Source organism: Hyaena hyaena, unplaced genomic scaffold (assembly GCF_003009895.1).
Source record: "Hyaena hyaena isolate Hyena2069 unplaced genomic scaffold, ASM300989v1 scaffold_775, whole genome shotgun sequence".
Classification (NCBI taxonomy): domain Eukaryota; kingdom Metazoa; phylum Chordata; class Mammalia; order Carnivora; family Hyaenidae; genus Hyaena; species Hyaena hyaena.
In genome coordinates this window covers 404061-429790 of record NW_024081400.1, presented here as the reverse complement: position 1 = coordinate 429790, position 25730 = coordinate 404061, and the positions used below count along the sequence as shown (strand labels likewise).

The window sequence follows — 25730 nt, the reverse complement described above, 5'->3', positions numbered from 1 at the left end:
CACGCACAGCCTGCAGCACCCCAGGGGCGGGGACACCAGATGACTGGGAGGCAAGGAGGCAGGGGGGGGCTCCTAAAAGTAGGGGAATCCTTAAAAAGAGCCGCGCCTACTTCAAAGGAAGGCCTGGAGCAGCAGCGCCACAGCAATCCCTTGGCCCCCGGGGGAGGGGTGCGGGAACGCAGCCTCAGCCCCCAGGGCTCCTGCGGGACCCTCGGCCCCAAACTTTACCCGGTGCCGGTGCCGGACATCAGACGCACCCTCCCCCCCCCCAAGTCCCACTCACCTTTTAGGGCAAAGTCCTGCTGCCCCACCCCACTGGCCCTGCCCACGTTGCTCGCGACACCTTACACGGCTTCAGGCAATCCTTTATTTCCGTTTTCCTCCCGGGACCCTCCCAGTCCCACAGTGGGGGGGGGTGGGGGGGGCACTGAGGTGCAGAAAGCACCTGACGGACCCCGGACGCGCCAGCGGATGAAAGATGGTCGCGTGGATGCACGGACAGGGGGCAGAGGATTCGTGCGCCAGGACAAAGGAAACGCGGCGCCCTTGGGGGGAGAAGGCCGGCCCGGGGCCCCCCGGGCTCCCGCGGCCCCTCTGCGGCAGGCTAGGGGGTTCAGCCCGGGCGCGGTGGCCGCGCTCCCGGGGTTCCAGCGGGCGGGGACACGTGGCCCCACCTGGCCTGGCCGGCTCTCCGCCGCACGGGGCTGGCTCGTCCCCAGGTGAGGGCCCGTGAGTGTGAAAGGTGCAGTGTGGCTGCGAGGGCGGGGCCGGGCCGGGCGCCCAGGGGCCCCTCAGGGGCGCAGGGCCGCCTGCAGCGCGCGCTCGTCCGCCACCTCGTGCGGGAGCGTCACCACCAGGCCCGCGCAGTCCCGCATCGTCTGGCAGATGATCTCGTAGGCCTTCGGGTTTCCGGCCCAGCAGCGCCGAGCCACCTGCGGGGCGGGGGGAGGGGCGGCCGCTGGTGCCAGGACTGGGGGGGAGGGGCGGCCGCGGGTGCCGGGACGGAGGGGAGGGAGGGGCGGGTGCGGGACCGCGGCGGGGGGAGGGGCACCGGACCCAGCAAGGCATTCCCGACACGCCGCGGCCCGGCTGCAAACCCCGACCCTCCGCCTCCGCTCGAGGGGCCCTCTGTGCCCTGTGCGGGGCCGCCAGTCTCTGCGTGGGCGCGTCCCCCTCCGGCTCGGCCTCCGCTGGCTGCTGGACCACTTACTTAGCTGCCTCTCTGATCTGAAACGCCCTACCAGCCTACCCCCCCTTACTGCCTCACAGGGACCCCTCCACCCCCGCCCCCGCCCGGTCCCGAAAAGGAGCTGGCGGCCTCCATGCGGGGGCAGCAGGGGGGTTCCGGGAACCACCCTCACCCCCTCCTCCCTCCGTCCTGGGAGAACCCACATGCATATCAGCTCTGCCTGAAAATCTCCCTCCAGCCTGCTTCCTTCTCTCCCCCTCCGGCCTCAGGGCTCCCCGGCCCCCCCATTTCCATGCCCCCTCCCCTCCCCCTCCCTCCCCTCACTGCCTCACCGGGACCCCTCCACCCCCCCTTACAGTCCCTCTCTCTCCCGCGCACTCAGCACCCTCCCCACTTCCCTCACATCTGCCAGCACACACCCTCCCCACCTGCACTTCTGCCTGTCACCCCTTCTCGTGCACCCCGTGCACCGCGGTCACAGAGAGGGACGGAGTCCCCGCAGGGCCCCCCCACACACACACAGAGGACGGCGATGGCAGGGGACCGCTGCCTTCAGAGACGGTGAAAAGAAAATGCTTTAAAAGGGGGCCCTCGGGGAAATCGGGGTGCTCTCGCCGGGAGGGAAGGGCCGGGGCGCCCTCTGCGCACAGACGGAAGCTGGACGGGAGGAGTAAGGCCAGAGGCAGGGAGACACAGAGGAGGCCCGGAAACAGCCCCGAAGGCCGCGCCCAGGGACCCCGGTAGCTGGAGCGGAGAGCCACTGCCACGCAGGTGTGGCGTCCCTGTTTTCTGGGGACAAAGGGAGTGGAACTCTCTCTCGGAGGCAGGGCCCCCCCCGGGGGAGGAGAGGAGGCCGGTGGAAAGGCCCGGGGGTGTGACTCACCCCGTTAGAGACGTCCCAGTTGAGCATCATCTTGGCCTTCTGCTCAGCCTCCTGGGTCCCGTCCAGCACGAGGCCAAATCCCCCATTGATCACCTCACCCCTGCAGGAGGCAAAGGGGTTTCCAGGCCCGACCCTGCCTGGAGCCGACAGAAGTGCACGCGCGTTTTGGGGACATTCCGCAGCATCGGCTCAGGGAGGTAGCGGGGCAGCGCCTGGAGCCCACACCCTCTCCACAGGCCGGGGGCGCTGGGGGCGCAGGGTGTGCGCTGCCCGCCCCTCCAGCCCACACCCTCCTTCAGGATCCTGCCCCTTGTCGTGACCTCTTTCTCTGCGGTTCCCAGTGGGTCTTGTAAAGACACGCTTCCTTGGGGGGCTCTCGTGCTGCTCGACTTAACTGTCACTCTTCCCGATTTCCCTTTATGCTCGTTATTTTCCTGGCCTCTTCCTTCGGCTTGCTTAAGGTGTATTTTGGACCCTCCTGGGTGCCTTCTGCCCCAGGAGCCAGCCGTGCTCGCCGCCCCGGAACGGAAGCAGAGGACCTCCCCTGCAGTGGGTGGCCGCCCCTGCCCTGCCCTTGGCTGTGTCCCCACACCTGGGCAGCCCTGTGCCCGCTGGCGGGCTGCTCGCACATGTCCCACGAGCTGGGATTCAAGGTCATCATCATTCAGCTGCCAGGGGTTGACGCTGGGGCACAGGGGAAAGCGGGCACCAGCCAGAGTCGCCAAGCGAGGACCTCGGGGCGGCCTTCGACCGGAGAGGTCTTTCCACGATCAGAGGTACATCTGTGTTGGGAGCCTGGAGCCCAGATGCTGGACAGCCAGCCAAGCGGCTCGGCTCCCGGCGACCTCAGCAAGCCCTCCCTGCCCAAGGAGGCCCCGTCGGGACACCGAGCCCAGGAAGACGGGGCGGTAGAGGCAGCACCTCTCTCCGCGAGCACGCGGGGGGCTCACAAATGGCGCGGGGACAGCTAACCGCCGCTTTGAGAAAAACAGAAAAGCGGAAGCCCATGCGACATAAAGAAAAATAAGTGTCGGGTGTAGTAAAGAAGGAAGAATTCACAATGATCCGGCGAGTAAAGTCCAGGAGCACGTTTTTCCTGAACTTGGGAAGGGGGAGGGATGTCTTTTATTTATTGTTTTTATTTTTATTTTTTAATATTATTATTTTTTATTTATTTCTAGGAGAGAGAGAGAGAGAGAGACAGCGTGAGCAGGGGAGGGTCAGAGAGAGAGGGAGACACAGAATCTGAAACAGGCTCCAGGCTCCGAGCTGTCAGCACAGAGCCCGACGCGGGGCTCGAACCCACGCACCGCGAAATCATAACCTGAGCGAAAGTGGGACACTTAACCGACTAAGCCACCCAGGCGCCCCTGGAGGGATGTCTTTTAAAGCAACCTGTGAAAAATGCAGGGCCGCGATAGGAAAGTCACTGGACGAAGATACAGAGCTCCCCGGGAGGAGACGCCTGCGCAGGTGGCCCTTCCAGAAGGCCCAGCTGCCGAGAAGGTGGTTAGCTCACGCCCCCGCGGGAGCTCCTCAGGGCCCTTCTTGGGGCAGAGACCGACCCCTGCCTCCTGGTGTGTCGGGCCTGCAGTGGCCTTCTTGACCCCAGAGCTCCCCCAGGTGGCAAGCCCGTGGGGTCTGCCTGGAGGCAGAGGGCACCCCCACCAACCCCTGCCTCCCCCTCCTCCTTTCCCAGGTGGCCTTCCCAGAAAGCCTTTTGCACGCTCTCCCTGCACCCCAGCATCTGCGTCCTGGAAAACCCAAGCGGCACAGACACTAGAAACCAAGTTCAAGCACAAGGGACTCGCACCCGAGCCGTGCGTCTAATGAATGTCTCCGTCAGAGCAAGCTGGGGATCATTGCTGATCAATAAGAAAAACCACACAGCTCAAAACACAAACTGCAAGTGAACCAGTCAAATCAAAACAACAAGGATGTGTTCCTTCTTGCCCACGAGCCGGGCAAATCCTGCGTTTCGAAGAGTGGTAACTCCCGGGTGCATGAAGTGTTGCAAATCGGAACTTTCACAGAGGGAAATGCGACATAGCTACCAGAGCTTAAAACGCCCGGTTTCAGGGCGCCTGGGGGGCTCAGTCGGTTAAGCGTCCGACTTCAGCTCAGGTCATGATCTCACGGTTCGTGGGTTCGAGCCCCGCGTCGGGCTCTGCGCTGACAGCTCAGAGCCTGGAGCCTGCTTTGGATTCTGTGTTTCCTTCTGTCTCTGACCCTCCCCGCTCATGCTCTGTCTCACTCTCTCTCTCAAAAAATAAAAAAAATTTTAAAAGAAAATCTTGCGCAGAAAAATCAACTTCGGAATCCATGCTCTTAATTGTGCCACAAAACCATACATGGAAGATGCCCCTTGCTACCCTGGGGGGGGTCGGGGCCCCGGAGATCTATGTGCCCTGAGGGCAAGAGTCATGGGAGCCCTGGCTACCAGAACGATCCCGGGGCAGCAGAAGCAGCAGCATCTGGGAGCTAGATTTGCTGAATCCCACACCAGACCTGCCAGTCAGAATCTGCATTTTAACAAGCTCCCAGGGCCCGGGGGAGGGGTAACCAGTGCACGTGTAAGTCTGCGATGTGCTCGAAGACACTGTTTAGCGAGGGAGAGTGTCGGTATTGGGATAAAGATGGTGGATCAAAGGTATGCGTTTATTCCACTCAAAGACGTGGACCCTCAGGGCTGAATCTTGCTGTGAGGTCACAAGCTACATCTGAGGGTGACCTGAAAACGCGGATTGAGAAGTCTCCTCCCCCTACGGTGAAGCCCTGTCCCTTCAGCTCAACTCCCAGAACTGGCCGCGCCCTCCCTCCGAGGACAGGTGGCGAGAGCTGTGTTTACTGAGCTGACCAACGAGTCTAAAACCAGAGCCTGACCGCTGACCTCTCCTGTTCTACAGCCCACGGCCCCGAGGTCCAAGTGCACACCCGGCCGTGGGCCCCATCTCTAAACACAAGCACACAGCAGGGCCACTGGACAGACAGCACAGGGACAGACTCCAAACAAGCACCCACAAAGGGGGGCTCCGAGGAGACGAAGGGCGAGGAAGACGACACACGGCTGATGCGGACTGACTTGGAAACGGAAGAGCCAAAGCAGGGAGCAAACAGTATAAAAACTGAAAGCAAATCAAGAAAGAGCAGGGAGGAGCTTATAACTTAGAAATGGATTTGCGTAGAACAAAGAGAAAAATTAGCTGCCAGGTTGGAAGTGACTTCCTCCTGCAGCAGAGATGGTTGCAGTGCAGATTTTTTCCCCCTGAGTTTTGCGGGAAGACTTGAAGGAGTATCTGGCAGATGGGAAGCGGCAGGGAGCATCCCTTCCCTGGGGGGGCGCCCCACGCAGGGGGTCCTGCCCCGAGGCCCTCAGGACACGGTGCTCCCTCAGGCCAGCTCCGCTCTGCCCCTTCCTGCCCCGTGTGGCTCAGCTGACAGTGGCAGGTGGATTCTGGGAGGTGAAAGATCTGGGTTCGATCACCAGCTCTGTGGCCTTGGGCAAATTACTCAACTTCATTCTCTCCCCCGCCAGCACCAGTTCAGCAAACCCAGTGCCAAAACGCCAGTGCCCCACAGCCACGCACTCTCAGTTCTGGTTTTCTCTAGCCTGTGTATCGGAAAGAACACGCGCTCCGGTCACATTTTCCATTCATTAGAGCCACCTGACTGGGCTCCAGCTCGGAATTCTGGCCTCGAAGCCGGCCCGTCGGAATGCTCTGGGACGCTCCAGCGGTGAAGGACTTGGCTCTGGAGGGCAAGGCCAAGCTCAGTCCCGCCAGCGCCGGCTCAGCGATCGCCGGCCCGGGAGCTGTCCTCCCCGAAGCACCAGCGCCCCCTGCTGCCCGGGAGAGCCAGGAATCCGGCCCAAGACCCCAGACCCGGCCAGGTGAGGCGAGGTGAACTCCTTAACCTCCCGCTGCCTCAGTTTCCACATCTGCAAAATGTATTTTCCTTCTAAGACTAGGTAGGAGAGTAGATTCAAAGAGCTTAGCAAATGCTTGCACACATCATCCATCTGCAATAAATATCAGTTATTCATTATTCTTTGCGGATGTGATACTGTGATTCCTGGTAAGAAATACACATTTATTTGGTCTTCGTCCCACTTCTGGCTCAGAGGTCCTAAAACACCCGGAATTTTGTGAGAGATGAGAGCAGTAAAGGTGTCTTTTGTCATGTGAACGAGGCGACTTTTGGCCTGCCTCTAAGGGTGGGGGTGGGGAGTGCTAGTTTCCAGGGGAACCTGGATGGGATCTTTACGGGATCCCATCCGATCTGATCGATCTGATCAGGGATCTGATCAGTCCCAGCCCCCAGCACCCCAGTGAATGGAGGGGGGCTGGAGGGTAAATGCTCATCAGGTCTCAACGATTTTGTCAATCATGCCCGAATAACAAAGCTTCCACTAATACTTGAAAGGGTGGGTCTGGAGAGGTTGGGGGCGGGGGGAACCAAACACTCTCACGGACCACCATATCAGCCCCTAAATTCCGTAAGGACAGACCCTCCTTTATTCGCGGCCCCTCCCTACGGCGATTGATTTGTACCCTTTGATGTCCTTTGTAAAACATCGGTAATCTATGGAGACACCAGTTTCCTGAGTTCTGTGAGCTGCTCTAACAAATTCATGGAACCCAGGGAGCTCCTGGGGGAACCCCCGATTTGTGGTCAGTGGGTCAGACGCTCAGGCACTGGGCCTGTCAAGTGGGCGTGGTCTTGTGGGGCTGAGCCCTAACCTGTGGGGTCTGCCACTATCTGCGACACGGGGAGGGGGGTGTGTGGGGGGGGTTGGAGAATTGCCTCCTGGTGTGGGAAAAACCCCACGTGTTGGACCGGGGTGCAGAATTAGAGCAGACCTCTTCACGACGGAGCTGCCTGGAGGACCCTCCCACGGACCCCAGTTTCCTCATGGAACAGACTGGAAACAGGCCTGGCAGGGCCGAGCCATGAGCCAGGGACCCCGGAGAGCCCAGAACCCAGGTCTTCTGCCTCCCAACCCAGGCAGGGAAAACCGACATGAAAGGACAGGCGCGGTTCTCACGGCCTCCGCGTCCCGCATGACAGGTGAGAGCCCAAAAGGCAGAGTGGCTCGGGCACGCCTTCTGATTTCCCGCTCACGTGAGGAACGCATCACAGCCAAACCGTTAGCAGAGAGAGCCCGGGGGAAGCAGGGCCCACCCCAGGGCTCTCCACCAGCCCGCACCCACACACCCATTTCTCGGAGAGCCTTACCAGCCGACTCCCCCGCCGTTATGAAGAGCGACCCAGGTGGCCCCGCGAAAGGCATCTCCCACGAAATTCTGCACAGCCATGTCTGCGGAAACACAGGCCACCACCCATCATTCCCTGAATGAGGAGGGCTGGGGGGCCAGGGCGACAGCGGGCTGAGAGGGGTCTGATGGACAGACAGGGAACTAGGGACAGACTCTGTAAAGAGCATTAACTTACATTTGCCGACCCAAGCAAAGCTGGAGTGTAGACAAGTGCCCAAGTACCCACTGTTAGCCTTCTCTCTAGCACTGAATGCCACACCAAGTGCCCCGGAAGCAGAAAGAACAAAAGGATTAAGGGAATGGTGGTACTGATTTTAGCTCAGGCACACAGAGAGGCAGAGAGAGTCACTCCCGTCCTTAAAACAACCAAAAATAAGGGCAGGGGACAAACTACAGAGTAGTGACTCTCCCTGACCCCATCAGAGAACCGAGGTCCCAGGGCAAGTCGCTGATTACAACCTGGGGAGAGACAGGCCCTCGCACAGAGAAACGGCACCCAGGCTGGTCACCTTACACGTGTGTCTGACAAATCGCTAAAGGACAAGCATGAGCTTGCTCCAAACCTGGAGTCCCCTGGGACACAGACATAAGGGAGTGCGCGTGCCCCAGCTGGCCCCTCCTCCCGAATCCCGGACCGGGCACTCCCAGAGATCAGGGAGGATCTGGGCTGTGAGATGCGAGGAACGTACCTGGGAACGGCCGGGCACCATCCCCCCCTCCCCCCCAGGGCCTCCTGAGATGTCACGGCCCTGCCACATCGTGGCTCTAGCCCATTGAATCTGATTTCAGACTTCCAACCTCAGCACGGCGAGTGAACACTTCTGTGTTGTTTTAAGCCCTCACATTTGTGATACTTTGTTACTGTGGCCATAGATACTAACATAAACTATATTAATATCAGAGAATTTGATTTTTTTAATTTAAAAAAATTTTTTATTTATTTCAGAGAGAGAGAGAGAGAGAGAGACAGCATGAGCAGGGGAGGGTCAGAGAGAGAGGGAGATACAGACTCTGAAATAGGCTCCAGGCTCTGAGCTGGCAGTCAGCACAGAGCCCGACGCGGGGCTCGATCCCACGAACCGCAAGATCATGACCTAAGCGAAAGTCAGACGCTTAACCGACTAAGCCACCCAGGCGCCCCTAAAAAGACACTTCTAAATAACCCATGGATCCAATAGGAAGTCTTGTAGGAAATTAACAAATATTTTGAACTGAATGAAAGTGAAAATATTTAAAAATTTGTAGGATGCAGTGAAAGCACTGTTTAGAGAGCCATTTATAGCATTAAATACCGGAATTTGGGAAGAGAAAAGGCTTCAAATCAGATAACCTCCACGTCTGCCTTATGAAGCCAAGGAACGAAGAGCAAGTTACACCCAAAGCAAGGAGAAGGAAGGACGTACCAAAGATCGGAGCAGAAAACGGGCATCTGGATGGCTCCGTCGGTTGAGCACTGAACTCCTGATTGCGGCTCAGCTCATGATCACACTGTTGTGAGATCAGGCCATGAGAGAGAGCCCCGCATCAGGCTCTGCACTGAGTGTGGAGCCTGCTTGGGTTTCTCTCCCTCCCACCCTCCCTCACTTCCACTCTCTCAAAGTAAATAATAAATAAACATTAGAGCAGAAATTAATGAATTTGGAATTCATTAGTGTATTTAGAAGCAGAAAAGCAATAGAAAGGGGCTCTTGGGTGGCTCAGGCAGTTGGGTTGACTTTGGCTAAGGTCATGATCCTGCAGTCTGAGTTTTACCTCCATGTCAGGCTCTGTGCTGACAGCTCAGAGCCTGGAGCCTGCTTCAGATTCTGTCTCCCTCTCTCTCTGCCCTTCCTCTGCTTCTCTCTCTCTCCCTCTCTCAAAAATAAACAGGAAAGAAAGAAAGGAAGAAAGAAAGAAAGAAAGAAAGAAAGAAAGAAAGAAAGAAAGAAAGAAAGAAAGAAAGAAAGAGAGAGAGAGAGAGAGAGAGAAAGAAAGAAAGAAAGAAAGAAAGAAAGAAAGACAGACAGACAGGAAGGAAGACAGGAAGGAAGGAAGGAAAAGAAAAACAATAGGAAAAAGTGAATGAAACTTAAAGCTTTTTTTCTGAGATCAATAAAGTTGATAAACATCTTGACAGACCGATCAAGAAGAAAAAGAAAACACAGATCACCAACATCAGGAATGACAGAGGAGACATCACAACTGACCCCACAGACATTAAAAAGACAAGTAAAGGAATACAATTCTATGCCTATAAATTTGATAGCTGATATGAAATGTATCAATTCCTTGAAAAAAGTGATGCAGAGGGGCTCCTGAATGTCCACCTCCTTTCCCTGGGATCCCATCCATAACGGAAGGAGCACTCCAGTGCTGGGAATGAGCAGGCCTAGACCCCGCCAGCCTCTGTGACGGTTGTATGTGACTGTAGTGGGTGTAGAACAGAATGGTAACAGCAGCGGCAGCAGATGACCAGTGAACACCGGCTGCGGGACACCGAGTGAATGCTGCACAAGTATCAACTCATTTCCTGCTTCACAACAACCCTCTGAAGTAGGTGTAACTGTTATTTCCATTTTACAGATGAGAATATTGAGGTTCAGAGACTTCGAGCACCTTGCTCAAGGTTCCCAGCAAGTGACAGGGTCAGGTGCACACCCAGTCTAGGGCATCCAGCCATCCCATCTTGCCTGGCACTGGCCCAATTTAAAAACGAGGAATCCCAGGCCCCAGAAACCCGTCTGTGCTGGGCTGGTGACCCGATGCCAGTTCTCTCGGATGCCAGAACAGTTTTCACAACATTATGACTCACTGAGAGAATCAACTGGTTTTTAAACAAAGCCAAATCCAACATTTAAAATTTTTTTTGAAAAAAAAATATTTTTTTTGGTCTTCCTCACCTGCACAGAAGGCGGAACCGTCGTAGATGTTGGAGGTCTCCCTGAAGGGGCTGTCTGTGCCACTCACATCATGGTGGTCTCGGCTCAGGACGACCGGCGCCTGCCGCAGGGACAGATGCGAGACGTCAGCTGACAGCGTTGACCACAGCTGACTGGCAGAGGGCAAAGTCAAAGGTCAGGCCGCACCAGACACCCTTCGGATCCCTCCCCCCGGAAATGGGCCTTCAAGAAGAGGAAGGATAGGAGGCATCGTCTGCCTCCGACCTAACATTCACTTCCCTGAGACATCCAGGTGGCTGACAGACGCATGAAACGATGCTCAATGACACTCATCCTCAGGCAAATACAAATCAAAACCGCGATGAGATGCCACCTCACGCCTGTCAGAATGGTTAACATTAACAACGGAAGCAATAACAGATGTTGGCGAGGATGTGGAGAAAGGGGATCCCTCTTGCACTGTTGCTGGGAACGCAAACTGGTGCAGCCACTCTGGGGAACAGCATGGAGGTTCCTCAAAAAGTCAAAAGTAGAACGACCCTATGATCCAGCAATGGCACTACTAGGTATTTACCCAAAGGATACAAAAATACAGATTTGAAGGGGCCCCGAGACCCCGATGTTCATAGCAGCGGTATCAACAATAGCGAAACTAGACGGAACCCCAAAGCCCATCAGCTGACGAATGATGACTGATGTGGTACATCTATGCAAAGGAATATTACTCAGCCATCAAAAAGGATGGAATCTTGCCATTTGCAATGAGAAGGATGGAGCTAGGATGTATTATGCCGAGTGAAATAGGTCAGTCAGTGAGACACAAATGTCATGTGATTTCACTCCTGTGTGGAATTTAAGAAACAGAGATGAATATGTGGGAAAGTGGGAAAGAAGAGAGGGAAACAAACCATAAGAGACTCTTAAGGACAGACCACAAAGTGAGAGTTCATGGAGGGAGGCGGGCGAGGGATGGGCTGGATGGGCAATGGGCATTAAGGAGGGCACTGGTGACGAACACCGGGTGTTTGTGTAAGTGACGAATCACTGAATTCTACTCCTGACATTAATATTGCATTGGATGGGGGCGCCTGGGTGGCTTAGTTGGTTAAGCATCCAACTTTCATTTAGGTCATGATCTAGCGGTTTGTGGGTTCGAGCCCCGCGTTGGGCTCTGTGCTGACTGCCAGCTCAGAGCCTGGAGCCTATTTCAGAGTCTGTGACTCCCTCTCTCTCTGACCCTCCCCTGCTCATGCTGTCTCTCTCTCTCTCCTAGAAATTAAAAAATATATATATTGCATTGGATGTTACTAAAATTTAAAAATTAAAAAAGGTAAAAGAAAAAAAACCTGAAGAGGAAGCATAGATGTCTGCGATGTCCCTTGCTAAAAGGGGACCCCCTTGCTCTGCATTAACCGGACCCCTTCTCCCTGGAGCCAGCCAGGCTTGCTATCACCTCTTCACATCTGCCCCGAATTGCCAACCCCAGGTGTGCCTGCACCTCGCAGTCAGTCAGGCACCTGAGAAGGCCTGCTCGGACCACGCATCTAGAATCCCTGCCCCCCCCACCCCTACCCCAGCCAGAGTCGCCGCCCCCCCCACACCCTCACCCCAGCTAGAGTCAACCGCCACCCCCACACCCCAGCTAGAGTCCACGCCCCCCCACCCCTACCCTACACCATCGACAGTCACCACTCCCCCCACCCCACACCCCCACCCCATCTAGAGTCACCTGTCCCCCACCCCACACCCCCACCCCATCTAGAGTCCCCACTCCCCCACTCCACACCCCCACCCCATCTAGAGTCACCACTCCCCCCACCCCTGCACCCCCACCCCATCTAGAGTCACCAGTCCCCCCACCCCACCCCATCTAGAGTCCCCACTCCCCACTGATTTTCCTCTCCTGTTCATCACCATCTGAAGTTCCCTGTGAATATCTGTCTTCACCCTGCATTGTCGGTTCCCCTGCCCAGCAGGTGGACGAGGCCGGGACCCTGTCTACTTTGTTCTCTGCACACGGTCCCCAGTGCCTGAGCACAAGCCTGGCACAGCGGAGGCCCTCAGCTGAGCGTGTGGAGTGAAAGGATGATGACGACCCGGCTCTGTACGCCAGCCGGCCGACGCCTGGATGTGAGCGACCTGGATGTGGCAGTCCCGGCGCAGCGGGTCATGTCGTGAGCAGGCTGAGCGGCGGCGTGGCGCTGTGGCAGCGCTCCCAGATGGCTGGGAGGGGCTGTCCTCGCTGCCACCAGCCGCCCGCCGGGACCGCCTTCACATGCATCCAGCTTCCTTTCCCGTTCACGTCTGACCGTTAATCCCGGCCCTCCCGAACAGGCGGACGCCAGCAAGAACCCTGTGGCACGAGCCTGAGTCACGGGCCCCCGAGGAGTGTGCCCAGAGCCCCACGTCCTCCCGGGCAGGCTGGCTGACCGGGAGGTCAATGAGGGAAGGCCAGGGCGACCTGTCACAGTTTACAAAAGGAGATTTCAAGGACGACGTAGGAAACGCTTGCATGGAAATTGACTCGCATAATCCTCACACCCAGGCTTGGAGGTTAACGTTATTCTCCTCTCACCGAGACGGCATCTGAGGCTCAGAAAGGGCACCTGACTCGCCCAAGGTCACACAGCAGGGAATGTGTCAGAGGCTGGGTTCGAGGACAGGCGTCATCACTGCAAGTGCCCGGTTATCTGCCCCCACCTGACATAAACACAGAGCCCGGGGCCTCCGGACAGGGCCGGCACCGAAGGGCAGGAGCCCAAGGGAACCTTCACAGAACGCGTCACCTTGATCTTCCCACGGGCGATGGCTTGGTTGAAGGCCACGGCGATGGCCACACGGCCTTTCTGGTCCGAGTACAGGATCCTCGCCTGGGAGCCCACCACCTGCAAAGGAAGGGAGGGGAGAGGCACCCCAGTGACCTAGTGACACCCATGGGGAGATGCGGGTGACGGGTCCCACCAGCAGCCCGATGGCCCCTCTGGGGAGGTCATGGAGGACCCCGAGGAGTGTATCTACAGCCTGTGGGCCTGAGGCAGACCCCCACGTCCAGCCCACCAGGCAGTCACGCCAACCCCCCCCCCATGTCAATGTGCAGTCTGGGGCTGCAGGTGTCCCTCCGTGACCCATGGCCTCAAGAGTCAACCCCAGGAGCGGCCTCTGAGACCCTGACCTGCCCATCTCAGGGACGCGACCTCTTACGAGCAAACCCTGCTTGAGTCTCCAATGACAAGAACACCACCACCTAGTACAACTGTGGATCGTGCCCGGCTCAACTACAAGCACTCTGCACACATCACTCATTGGTGAGTTTATGAGGAAGTTGCTATTATCCTCATCCCAGGAGAAAACTGGGGCACAGGGGCCGTGACCCTGCCCGTGACCGCCCGGGCAGCCGTCGGCAGGGCTGAGAGCCCGCAGACTCATCCGTCAGGACGCAGCTCCTTGGGAGGTGGCTCCCAGGAAGTGGAGACTTCCGCAAGTAAAAAGGAGTCCTTCTCTGGCACAGTGGGCCCCAGCCGGGATGACTTTTGCAACAGCTGGAGACTTGGTTGAGTGCCGTCGGCATGGGGAGGGGCGGGGCTTACATGTCCTGCAATGCCCCCCCCCCGCCCGTGACAGAGAGCTTCCAAGTCCCCAGGCACACACGCGGGTATCCACACCCCAAGTTCACGGCAGCATTATTCACAATAGCTGCGATGTGGAAGCAACCCAGGTGTCTGCTGACGGCTGAATGGATCAGCAAGGTGTACGCCTCCTGTGCAGACAATGCAGTATCGTCCAGCCTCCGAAAGGAAGGAGACTCCGACACAGGCTACAACACGGATGAACCCTGAGGACGTCACGTTTGGTGCGAGCCGAACAAAAGGACAAGTACTGTAGGCCCCCACTTATACGAGGTCCCTAAAGTAGCCAAATACAGAGAGACAGACGGCAGGATGGTGGGGGCCAGGGGCTGGGGGAGCCGCTGTCGGTCGGGGACAGAGCTTCAGTCTGGGAGATGCAAGAAGCCTGGACATAGACGGTGTTGATGGTTACATGCAAGGTAAGTGTGGACTTAAAGCCACGGAGCTGTACCTTCGAAATGGTTGATACGGTAAATTTCACGTCAAGGTATATGAAATGAAAAAAAAATGATTTGGCCCCAAACATCAGTAGTTTTGAGGCTGAGAAACCCTGGATTCTCCAAGGAGGATCTGGAATGGGCTGGAAGGTTCAGGAACTGGTGATGGAGCCAGACCACCCCTGACCACAAGCCTGACGCCTGCGCTCAGTCTGGGTGGCCCCACCAGCAAACAAGGTCAGGTGAGCGGCCCCTTGCTTCCTCGTGACGTGCCACCCAAGGCCGCGCTGCACTCACCCGGCTGCCTCAAAGCCTTGTGGGAAGGACTATAGTGTAAGTCGCACTGCAGAGATTTTCGGACGGCTCGGATCCAGAAAAAGAAAATTGGAGAGGAACCGACACAGGACCGCCAGCTCCGTCAGGAGTGAACCTTACACGAAACTCAACTAAAATGTTTAAAAAGGACGGCCTTCGGCAATCACCGTCTTTCGTTCGTAAGATGAAGAGCAGCGTGAAGCAAGTAGGGAGAACACAGCCTCCGGAAAACTCCAACTCAAACACAGAAGAGACAGTCCGCTTGTCCATGACCCTGACCTCCCAACCTCCCGCCAGCCCCTCCCACTCTGTCCGTGCCCCTCCCTCAACGCTGGGGTCCTTCTCTTCTCCAGGCCCACCGCTGGGCTGGCCCCACACATATCTGCTCCTGCCCCATTCTCCCCGAGGCCCTGACCCTCAAGTTCAACACCCATCGTCAGGTGGGTGTCTCAGACTCGGGGGGTTCACGGACACCACAGTTGGCCCAGGATCTTTGTGGCTGGAACACACATGCAAGCCACTGGGCAAGGAGGAGGTGGCGGTTCCGGTGGGGGGTGTTGGGCCCCAGAAGCCCAGGACACGCGGGCAGTGCTCAAGGGAGTCCCCTTCTGGCCCTGGGGCCCCCAGGCCAAGGACACACTCGTGTGGATGTGGCGGCTGCATCGGGCTATTGGAGTCTGGGGGCAAAGACACGTGAGCCAAATGCTCACTTATGGTTTGTCCTCAGAACACCAAGGCCACTGCTGCCTCGGGGCCTATGCGTTGGCTGGTCCTCTGCCTCCCCCACGGTCACGGGCTGTCGTACGGCCGGCATTTAGAGCTAAACTCACAGCTCAGCTTCTCAGAGATATAGTGTAAAGCTGTCCCCACCGGGCACCACCCTGAGTCACGTTCACGTGCACAGGGCACTCCTGGGCCCTCTGCTCAGCCCTGGCCCCGGCAGCGCTTTGTGCGCGGACGGCCACCGGAGGGCGGCTCCCAGCACGTGCACCGCCAGGGCCCGGGCACATACCGCCAGCAGCAGCCCCACTGCGCAGCTGAGACAGACAGGAGGCTCAGAGAGGCTGAGCCACTCGCCGAGGTCACACAGCCGAGAAGCCAGGCGGCCCGACTCGAGAGAGCTGTTTGAGAATCAACTGGGCGAGCAACCACCTGGCCGACCCTGGTCACTGCCCCCAGGGCCCCAGGCCACCTTTCCAAGGACCCACAGCCCGCTGGGTGAGGCGACTGCGGCTGCCTCCTCCGAGGCCATGGAGGCTGTCACGAGGCGTGTCCCAGGGTGTGTTGGGCACCGTCCTGGGGCTCGCCCACCAGCCTGGGCATGGCCAGCGGTACCCGCCTCGGGCAGGGCAGCCAAGCGGCCCACCCCCGGCCCCCAGCAGCCCTCCCCCCCCCAGCCAGTGCCTGGCGGCCTCCCGGATCCAGCGGATGTTGTCCACATACTGCAGCCTCACAGCCGGGTTCACTGCAGGGAGAAAGGGCGGGGTGGCCGGCGCCAGCAGCCCCTGTCCCGCGGGGCTCGGCACAGACACCGGGGAGCCCAGCCGTGGAATCAGGACGCCCCCCGCCCCCCCGGGCTATCTGACTTCCTGCACCAGTGGTGCCAACAGTCACACGAATTAGTGCGCAGGCGTGTGATACAGCCATTCCCTCAGCAGTCATCCCCTGAGTCCTCACTGCGTGCCGGGCACAGGGGCCGCTGGGGGCCGTTGAGGAAACGTGTGGTGAAGCAGCCCCTAGGGTGAGGGCTGGGGGACCATCAAACTGCACCCTAAATGCTAAGAAGGAACTAGCCCCGCAAACATCTGAGGGAACCGCATTCTAGGCAAAGGGAACAGCAAGTGCGAAGGCCCAGAGGTGGAGAGGAGCTGGGACGATCTCAGTAGAACAGGCCAGTCAGCCTACGTGCGGGGCGCATGCAGAGTTGGGGGGTGGCTGAGTTGTTCACGAGCTCCTTCCACCAGCTCACGAGAGCAGACTGTTCAGTCTCAGGAACTGTGTGACCCAGTGGTTGACACTGGCACCATTAAAATCTCAATTAGATAGACTTAACACGTTTTTAGAGAGAGAGAATGTGTGCACACGCACACATCAGCAGGGGAGGGGCAGAGGGAAGGAGACTCTTTTTTATTTATTTATTTATTTTGAAACAGAAAGGGAGAGAGTGCACGCACGAGTGGGGGAGGGGCAGAGAGAGAGGGAGAGGATCCCAGTGGGCTCCGCACCATCAGCACACGGGGCTTGAATTCACAGACCATGAGATCGTGACCTGAGCCGAAATCAAGAGGGGGACACTTAACCAGCTGAGCCACCCAGGTGCCCCGGGAGACAGAGGGCCTTAAGCAGGCTTCACGCTCAGCCCGGAGCCCTGCGCCGGGCTGGATCCCATGACGCTGGGATCATGACATGAGCCGAAATCAAGAATCAGATGCTTAACTGACTGAGCCACCCAGGCAGCTCAAATTTAACTGATGGATGTGGGGGGAGGAGGGGGGAGATGGGCATGGAGGAGGGCACTTGTGGGGATGAGCACTGGGTGTTATATGGAAACCAACTTGACAATATACTATTTGTAAGAAAAAAAAATTTTAATTTTTAAAAATAAAAAAATAAAAAAATAAAAAAAAATTTTTTTTAAATTTTTTTAATGTTTTATTTACTTCTAGGAGAGAGAGAGAGAGAGGCAGCGTGAGCAGGAGAGGGTCAGAGAGAGAAGGAGTCACAGACTCTGAAACAGGCTCCAGGCTCTGAGCTGACAGTCAGCACAGAGCCCGACGCGGGGCTCGAACCCACGAACTGCGAGATCATGACCTAAGCGAAAGTCGGACGCTTAACCGACTAAGCCACCCAGGCGCCCCATAAAAAAATTTAACTGTTAAAAAATTTTTATTAAAATGAAGGTAAGGCTCAGAAGTCATCCCTGCCTGATAACTTTACCGCCTTTTACTGGGTCAGGTTACCTGCCCGCCGCTGCTCCACGTGCTGCCTGGATGGACCTCAGCCACCCTGACGGTACTTGCATGGGTCCCCAGCAGGCACCACAGCTCAGGGCTTCATCCTGGAGGACCCCTTCCTTCCCAGGAGTCCCCCCTCCAGCCCCCGCCTGGCTCTTCCCACACCGGAGCCTGCCCACCCGCCCCCTCTCCAGCCCTGCACCCACTCCAGCCCACCCAGCCTGGATGTGGGCTGCAGCCCAGGGGCAAACGGCCCTGGGGACTGAGAACAAGCAGCAAAGGTTGAAGGACCCATGCAAGGGGCGCCTGGGGGCTCAGTGGTGAAGCGTCTGACTTCAGCTCAGATCCTGATCTTACTGTACGTGGGTTCGAGCCCCGCACTGGGCTCTGTGCTGACAGCTCGGAGCCTGGAGCCTGCATTGGATTCTGTGTCTCCCTCTATCTGCCCCTCCCCCACTGGCGCACGCGCGCTCTCTCTCTCGCTCTCTCTCTCAAAAATGAATAAACGTTAAAAAAATTTTTTTAAAGAAGGACCCACACAGCAAAGCGGAGAGAAGTGCCCTTGACCTGCGGAAAAGCTGCGGGGAAGTGTGGGTGGGAGTTCTGACAGCTGAGGAAGTTTCATAAAACACCTGCCTTCTCCTCTCCACGTGAGAAGCCACGTCAAGTCCACTACACAGGAAAGGACTGTGGTTAAGCCAGGGGAGGGGCAGGTAGAGCGGGACGACCACCCCCGTCCACGTGGGAAGGCAGAGCGCCCTCTGATCGCAGAGACCACGGCCCCACTGCCACGGGGAGCACAGAGTGGGGCCCTGAAGGCCGCTGCGAAGAATCAGAAGCACCACTAACAGGCGCCAGCCCAAGTCCACGTGCTCTCGTGCCCACAGGGGCCAGGCCGAGCGTGAGCAGAGACGGGGCTGCGTCGAGGGGGCGGGCGGCTCTGGAGCCCACGGTGGCCACCTGCCTGTGAACACTCCCGTCCTGCAGCCTCACCTCCGTCAGCAATTGCTTCCTCCAGCACAGACGTGGCCAGCTGATCGGTGACGGCCAGGTCCTGGGGGTCCCCTGACGTGCACACCCAGCGGAAAGGCCCAAACCCCTGGGAGAAGATGTCTCTGCAAAGGGAGAAAACGCTTCGTGGCCTTGGGGCTCCCACGCCTGGCTGTGCCCTCCCCCCTCTCCCGCCTGGCTGTGCCCTCACCCCCTCCCCAGCCTGGCTGCGCCCTCCCTCCCCCCACCTGGCTGCGCCCTCATCACCCCCCCCTCCCCCGCCTGGCTGCGCCCTCATCACCCACCCCCCCGCCTGGCTGCGCCCTTCCCTCTCCCCCTCCTGGCTGCGCCCTCCCCCACCTGGCTGTGCCCTCCCCCCTCCCCCCGCCTGGCTGCGCCCTCCCCCCCTCCTCCGCCTGGCTGCGCCCTCCCTGAACCAAGGAGGGGAGGCCAGCAGCGCTCCAGCGCTGAGAGGGGTGAAGGCTGGATGCATCTGGAAGGGGGGCTGGGGACGTGGTAAAGTCAGGGCTCTGGCGTCCAGAATTGTCGCCGGACACCCCTAAGCCGCTAACTGGACAGCAAGTTTCAGAGGCCAGCTCCCCAGTTCCCCTCCCCCCTCGGGCCCCCTCTGTCCCCTCAGTGTCCCCCCCCCGCCCTGGTTCTCTGTCCCCAACTCTTGCTGCAGGGGCAGGGAGCTGGGGCGCAGGCAGAGGCAGAAACGCCTTTCTCGCGCAACGATTGCAAAGACGACCCAAAAACCATGAGCTGACAGCAGGCAGTTGGGAGAAACACCAACTGTGGGGACTTGGCCAGATTTGCCCTGGGTGAGCTCACCTTCCTGGGTGGCCTCCAGGCCGAGAGGTGCCGGGGCCTGGGCCCCGTCTGGTTCCCGCACGCGCCCAGCCGCCCCCGGGCCCCTCTCTGGACAGCCCCCCAGGCCTCTGCCTCCTCCCCCACGAGGCACCTGAGGAGCAGACGGGGGCCTTCCTCCTCGCCCTTCCTCTCGGGCCCGTCCTGTGCACAGGTGGCCGCAGGGCCCCATCCCTGCCCCGGTGTTGCTTAAGCCCAAACCCCTTCACGTGACCCGGCGGCCTCCACCCTCAGCGCCATCTCTCTCTGGTTCCCTCCTGCGCCTCCCTATGTGGGGACTTTGCAACCTGACCCAGCTGCTGGAGGTGACCCGTCACTCACCCCATGATGTGCTGGACGTACGAGGGGTAGCGGAATTCCGTCTTGGTGGCGCCTTCCTTCTCCACATCCGCCCCTGCAGGCAGAGAACCCGCCTGGAGGGTCTGAGGGCTGGCGGCCCCACCCCCACCCCGAGCGAGGGCCGCTCCCCGGACGGTGAGGCAGACAAAGTGGCCAGGCTCGATAGGGAAGCCTCACTAGGTCTCTTTTACTCGAAAGAAGGGAGACAGCAAGTGTGGGGCCGGGTGGGGGCATTTACACGTTTGCCCCCGTGTGCCACGCCCAGCTGTGCCCCCACAGCCACACTAGAACCTTCGGACTCAGGAGGGGCGCTGGCACCAGAGATGGGGTGGGGGGGTGACTTTCCACTGTGTCTCTCCTTTTTTATATACATATTTAATTTTGAGAGAGACAGAGAGACAGAGTATGAGCAGGGGAGAAGCAGAGAGAGGGACACACAGAATCCGAAACAGGCTCCAGGCTCTGAGCTGTCAGCACAGGGCCCGACGCGGGGCTCGAACCCACGAACCGTGAGATCATGACCTGAGCCGAAGTCGGACACGTAACCGACTGGGTCACCAGGCGCCCCGGTACTTTATGTTCTTAAGGCCAATGGAAAAACTGAGGCCCAGAGAGGCCAAGGACCTGGCAAGACCAGCTTCTGGAAGGCCCCGGCAGGGGCCCCCACCTCCCCGGGGCCATCCCGGCCAGCGAGAAGGGAGCACTCCCAGGGCCGGTGTGTCGGCCCCGCCCTCGCTGACCATCAGCTCTCACCTGCCCTCTGGGCCTCCAACAGGAAGGCGTTGCCATAGTCCCAGAAGAAGAAGTTCTCCTCGGCCAGTCTGTTGATGGCTGAGACCTGCCTCCTCAGGCTGCGACAGGCGGCAGGCGGCGGTCAGCCGGGCCCCCCAGCGAGGGCCCCAGAGCAGCCCTGGGCGCCTGCCGCCCCCGCCCCGCGCCCTGGAGCTCAGCCGGTCCACCCCGTCCGACAGAGGAGGAGACGGTTCAGAGGGGCCCCGGGTGTCGCCGGCCCCTGGGGTCTCCAGGCTCCGGCCGGCTGTGTGTGCCCCCCGCCCCGCCCGGGGAGCCCCGGGCCGCATCACCTTTCCTGGACGAGGTTCCGGAACGCAGCAGGGTCGGAGGCCATGAGGCTCTGGGCGTCCGCGAAGCCCAGCTGCACCGGGTAGTAGCCACCGTTGAACGGGTTGTGGCAGGATGTCTGGTCTGAGCCCAGGTCCACCAGGAGCTCCCCCGTCGTGTCCAATTCGTGGACCAGGCGCTCCCTGGGGACGACGGGAGGCGATCGGTCAGTGCCGGGGGCGGGGCAGGCAGCGCCTGGGGCCCAAGTTCACGGCCCAGCCGGGAGGGGCCTGCCCTCCCCTCTCAGGGAGAAAGAACGTCTGCGGGAAGGCAGGCTGCTTTGAGCTCGGGCCAGGCTCTGGGCCTCGAGAGCTCGGGGCAGAGACTCGGGCAGAGCAGTGGAAACTTCCTGTCTGCGGAAGCAGCCACCATCAGTACCTTGTCTGCAGGGCCATGTTCACGCAGGGTCCCCACGGCTGCCCGAGCCCATGCCCCACTTACCAGAGATCCACCACATTGCCATGGTAACCGAGGCTAAGCACCTCCTTCCTCTTCCTTGCTTCCCTGCAAGGGCACAAGAGCAGAGCAGATGGCCCGTGGCACCTGCCCGCCAGCACCACGCTGCCGAGGGCGCAGCGATGGCCCTGGAGACACCGAAACGCGGCGCCAGCCCAGGGCTGGAGGCGCGGGGCCCTCTGACGCGGGTCCTCTGAGGACCCGGCACCGTGATGGGAGCAGAGCCATGCCTGCCCCGTAAGGGAAAACCCACACCCGCCACGATACTGGGAGCAAACTTCACAGAATCGGGGCTCCTGCCGTTAGCGCTCTGATCGGGACAGCTCTAGAACGTGTGCGAGGCGACCCTGAGATAGCAGACGTCACTAACGATGATCCCAGACGTTGTTTAGAAAAATAAAAGGACAAGCAAAGATTTAACACGTAAAGCCGGCCCCGCTAGGAGAGGTGTCAGAAACAGCCACACGTGGGCGGCGTGAACCCACTGGGATCTCGAGGAAATCGAAGCGGGCAGAGGGCCCAGAGTCCCAGGGCAGGGACGGGGAGCGGTGGAGAGTGGAGAAGGAGACTGAGTCGGCCACAAGCCCGGCGCGGGGTCCCGGGACCCCCCACCCCGAGGCTCCCTCCGCTGCCGTCTAGGTCTCCCGCAGGAGTGTGACCAGACAGGCCAAACCCATCTGCGTCCCTCGTAGAAGTCTGGAACTTCTCCTGTATTTAACGGGAGCTCATCTGAGAGCTTCACACAGCGGTGCAAGGGGGTCAAACTAGCATTTTTCGAAGATCAGCGTCCGGAAGTATCCCATCCCAGTGATGGGGGCATTTCACAACGGGGTGCGTCCTTAAAGTTTCCTCCAAGCCCCCCGAACACGGCTCAGGCCTGCGCAGTGTAGTGTTTGAGAGGATGCTTCAAAAATGCCGAGAGATCAGCAGCCCCTAGGGCAGTCCTTCCCGCCGCCCCCCTCCCCCCCCCCCCCCGTTCCCGCTAAAATGCCTCAGAAGACATCAAACCGGAGGCGAGTGTTGCCAACACCCATCCCCCAACAGCCAGACCGCAAGCGGGGGCCGGGGGGGGGGGAGACGGGCTGACCCCCAAACCGATGGAGTCAGACTGAGGGACAGCTTTCCACCGGTCACCGTTTCATTTCCCCCCAACAGCTGAGACGAGCACCTACTATGTGCCAGGCTCTGGGCGGGGCACTGAGGCCACAGCAGTGAGAAATACAAGGCACAGACTTCGCTCGGCCTGTCCTGAGTATCAAGGACACCGAGGGAAGCAAGCGTCTGACCACCAGCAGGTGCCTGACCCCGAGCCCCAGGTCCCCTCCACCCCAGCACCGGCAACCGGCCCGAAACGGAACTTCCGACTCCCATGGAATTAGAAGACCCGTCCGGTGATGTCCTGTGTGGCCTCCGCGGGCACTATGCGGCCACCAGGTGGGGCCACGTGGCGAGGTGCCCACCTGTGGCTCGGCCCACGTGAAGCAGCCCAGCCCCTTCCTGTGGCCTCCCCATGTTTCCACGCCCAGGTCAGGCACTGTACCTGAGTCTGGCAATGCAGTGGTCCAAGCTGTCGGTCACTTCCATCAGCCATCCTTGCTGGTGGCGTTTCATGAGGGCGGCTTTATCGACCTGGGACCATGAGACACAAGGCCACCCGGTCAGCCAAGGGCATGCCGGCCTCCACCGGGAGGGGGCCGTCCCCCGTGCGGGTCGCCTACTTTTATAACAGGTGCACGAGCTGCTTCCCCCTCCTGCATTCCTGCTCAACAGAACCTGGGTCTTCAGGGCGACACCGTGTCCCCAGTCCAAGGTAACCACAGCTACTCTGCACTGTCTCCAGCCTCCCTTGTAGGAAGAACTTCCATTTGATCCCAAACTGACCAATGAGGGAAAAGAACGCGCTTCCTGGGTATCATCTTTCTGCTAAAATCAAGTCAGCTCTGGGCGGTACTTCCCTTCTTCCTTCTTTCTGCCTTGAATGTGGAAGGGATGGCTGGGGCGGGGGCAGCTATTTTGAATGCACGAGGGAAACCCCAGAGAATCTAGAGATGTTGGCCCTGACATCGCCGAGCTGCTGACACAATGCCAGCAGTGCGGGCTGTGTGAGAAAACTAAAACCTTATTTGTGTAAGCGGCTGCAGTTTGATTTTCTACTATCAGCAGCCAGATGGGCTCCTAAGAAGTATAAGAAAGTATGACGCAGGCTTAGAATCAACTAAGTATAAATCACAAAGGTGTGTATCACCAAGGCTTCTCTCTGTCTCTCTCTCTTTAGAATTGCTTATTGCTATTTGGGAATTTTATTGCAAATATTTACTGCTCTCTCAGTGACAAACACTTTAAAAAATACTGCTGCATTTAAACAATTTTTTAATGTTTTCATTTTATTTTTGGGAGAGACCAAGCACGAGCAGGGGAGGGGCAGAGAGAGAAAAATCCCAGAATCTGAAAGCAGGCTCCAGGTATTAAGCTGTCAGCATAGAGCCCTACACTGGGCTTGAACCCATGAACTGCAGGATCATGATCTGAGCCGAAGTTGGACGCTTAACCAACTGAGCCACCCAGGCTCAGTTTTGTTTTGTTTTTTTTAGTTTTTTTTTAAGTTTATTTAGTATTTTTTTTAAGTTTATTAATTTTATTTTGAGAGAGAGAGAGAGTGTGTGTAAGAAGGACAGAGAGAGGGAGAGAGAGAGAATCCCAAGCAGGCTCCGCATGGTCAGCACAGAGCCCGACGTGGGGCTCGAACTCATGAACTGTGAGATCACGACCTGAGCCGAAATCAAGGGTCAGATAGTTAATCGACTGAGCCACCCAGGCGTCCCTGTGGCAAATATTTTTTGAAGATCCAGGGGAAAGTAGGTGAGGATGAGGGTTGAGGATGAGGCAAGGGGAAGTCAAAGCTTCTTAAAAATATTGGCTAGGGGCGCCTGGGTGGCTCAGTCGGTGAAGCGTCCGACTTCGGCTCAGGTCATGATCTCACGGTTCGTGGGTTCGAGCCCCGCGTTGGGCTCTGTGCTGACAGCTAGCTCAGAGCCTGGAGCCTGTTTCGGAGTCTGTGTCTCCCTCTCTCTCTGACCTCCCCTGCTCACGCTGTCTCTCTGTCTCTCTCTCTCAGAGAGAGAATTAAAAAAATTAATTTTTTAAAAATATGGAGAGTGATGGGCACCTCCATATGGGCACCTTGAAGGCAGGAGGCTGGGAACCGACCCTGGGAGGCTCGGAGGGCTGGGGGGTGGCGGGCAGCACAGGAGAGGAGAGGGCTGAGTGGGGGCAGCTCTAGACTGAGGGCAGACGCAGGCGGGCAGAGCTCCCGCGGGGCTCACCTCCGCTATCACGCCGATGCACCCCACGATGACGGCGGCTTTGGCCTGAGCGCCACTCATTCCGCCCAGCCCAGAGGTGACAAAGACCTTCCCAGCCAGGTCCTTGACACCCAGGTACCGTCGCCCGGCATTCAACACGGTGAGCTGCAGGGAGAGGAGGCGGCGCTCACCGTCCATCCAGCACGTCTGCACCCCCCCCCCCAAGCCAGGCGCGGCCCCCATTTCTCACCACTGTGCCGTGGACAATGCCTTGGGGACCGATGTAGCAGTAGCTGCCTGCTGTCATCTGGCCATACCTGCGACCACAGACAAGGCAAACCCAGGGCTGAGCCCGGGGCGGGCACGGCTACCAGCGTACGTGGCTTAAAATCCCTCTTAATTACCCCCAAATGCATTCATGCATTTTCCTTTTTTAAAATCTTTTTTTAACATCTATTTATTTTTGAGAGACGGAGCATGAGCGATGGAGAAAGAGAGAGAGAGAGAGGGAGACACAGAATGTGAAACAGGCTCCAGGCCCTGAGCTGTCAGCGCAGAGCCCACCGCGGGGCTCGAACCCACAAACCGTGAGATCATGACCTGAGCTGAAGTCGGACGTTTCACCGACTGAGCCCCCCAGGCGCCCCTACTTCTTCCTTTTAAAAAAGGAAAACATTACAGATAAAGCTCCAGTCCCCCGACTCCTGCCCCCTCTGGCCTCCGGGACCTTTTATAAAGATCCTGTTCTGTAAAACACTGTACATAATTGGCGGACGACTTGGCCGTATTGACGCAGGCTGACCGTGAACCGGCGCCTTCCCTCCCGCGCTCACGGCCGCGGAAAGCCCGTTGCGAACCCCGGCAGCGCCCGGCCGCCGGCGGGAGCAGGGAACACACTGCGGCTCAGAGGAGCGGCCCTGAAGCCACACGTGCAGGTATCGTCCTGGGGGGTTCCACTGGGATGACGCTCAGTGACCTCCAGCAGGGGGGTCCGCCCGCTGAGGGAGGGCGCGGCTGCGGGCGCAGGGGTGGGGGGTCCGCCCGCTGAGGGAGGGCGCGGGCTGGGGGGCAGGGGTGGGGGGGAGGTCTGCCCGC

General features: G+C 58.8%; 1 protein-coding gene across 2 annotated transcripts in view; it reads right to left on the bottom strand.

Moving 5' to 3' along the window:
* Positions 1 to 347: 347 nt before the first annotated feature.
* Positions 348 to 25730, bottom strand: part of UROC1 (urocanate hydratase 1) — a 34997-nt gene continuing 9614 nt past the window's right edge. For both annotated transcript variants that reach the window (XM_039218540.1, XM_039218538.1), the window contains 14 exons: positions 24886 to 24952; positions 24657 to 24800; positions 22874 to 22962; positions 21319 to 21381; positions 20841 to 21020; positions 20512 to 20609; positions 19741 to 19813; positions 18553 to 18674; positions 16000 to 16070; positions 13014 to 13112; positions 10228 to 10327; positions 7308 to 7389; positions 2073 to 2172; positions 348 to 932 (listed from right to left, as the gene is read on the bottom strand). In XM_039218540.1, the coding sequence (XP_039074471.1) occupies positions 792 to 932; positions 2073 to 2172; positions 7308 to 7389; positions 10228 to 10327; positions 13014 to 13112; positions 16000 to 16070; positions 18553 to 18674; positions 19741 to 19813; positions 20512 to 20609; positions 20841 to 21020; positions 21319 to 21381; positions 22874 to 22962; positions 24657 to 24800; positions 24886 to 24952 (1429 nt within the window). In that variant the 3' untranslated portion in view covers positions 348 to 791. The remainder of the gene's footprint in view (positions 933 to 2072; positions 2173 to 7307; positions 7390 to 10227; positions 10328 to 13013; positions 13113 to 15999; positions 16071 to 18552; positions 18675 to 19740; positions 19814 to 20511; positions 20610 to 20840; positions 21021 to 21318; positions 21382 to 22873; positions 22963 to 24656; positions 24801 to 24885; positions 24953 to 25730) is intronic.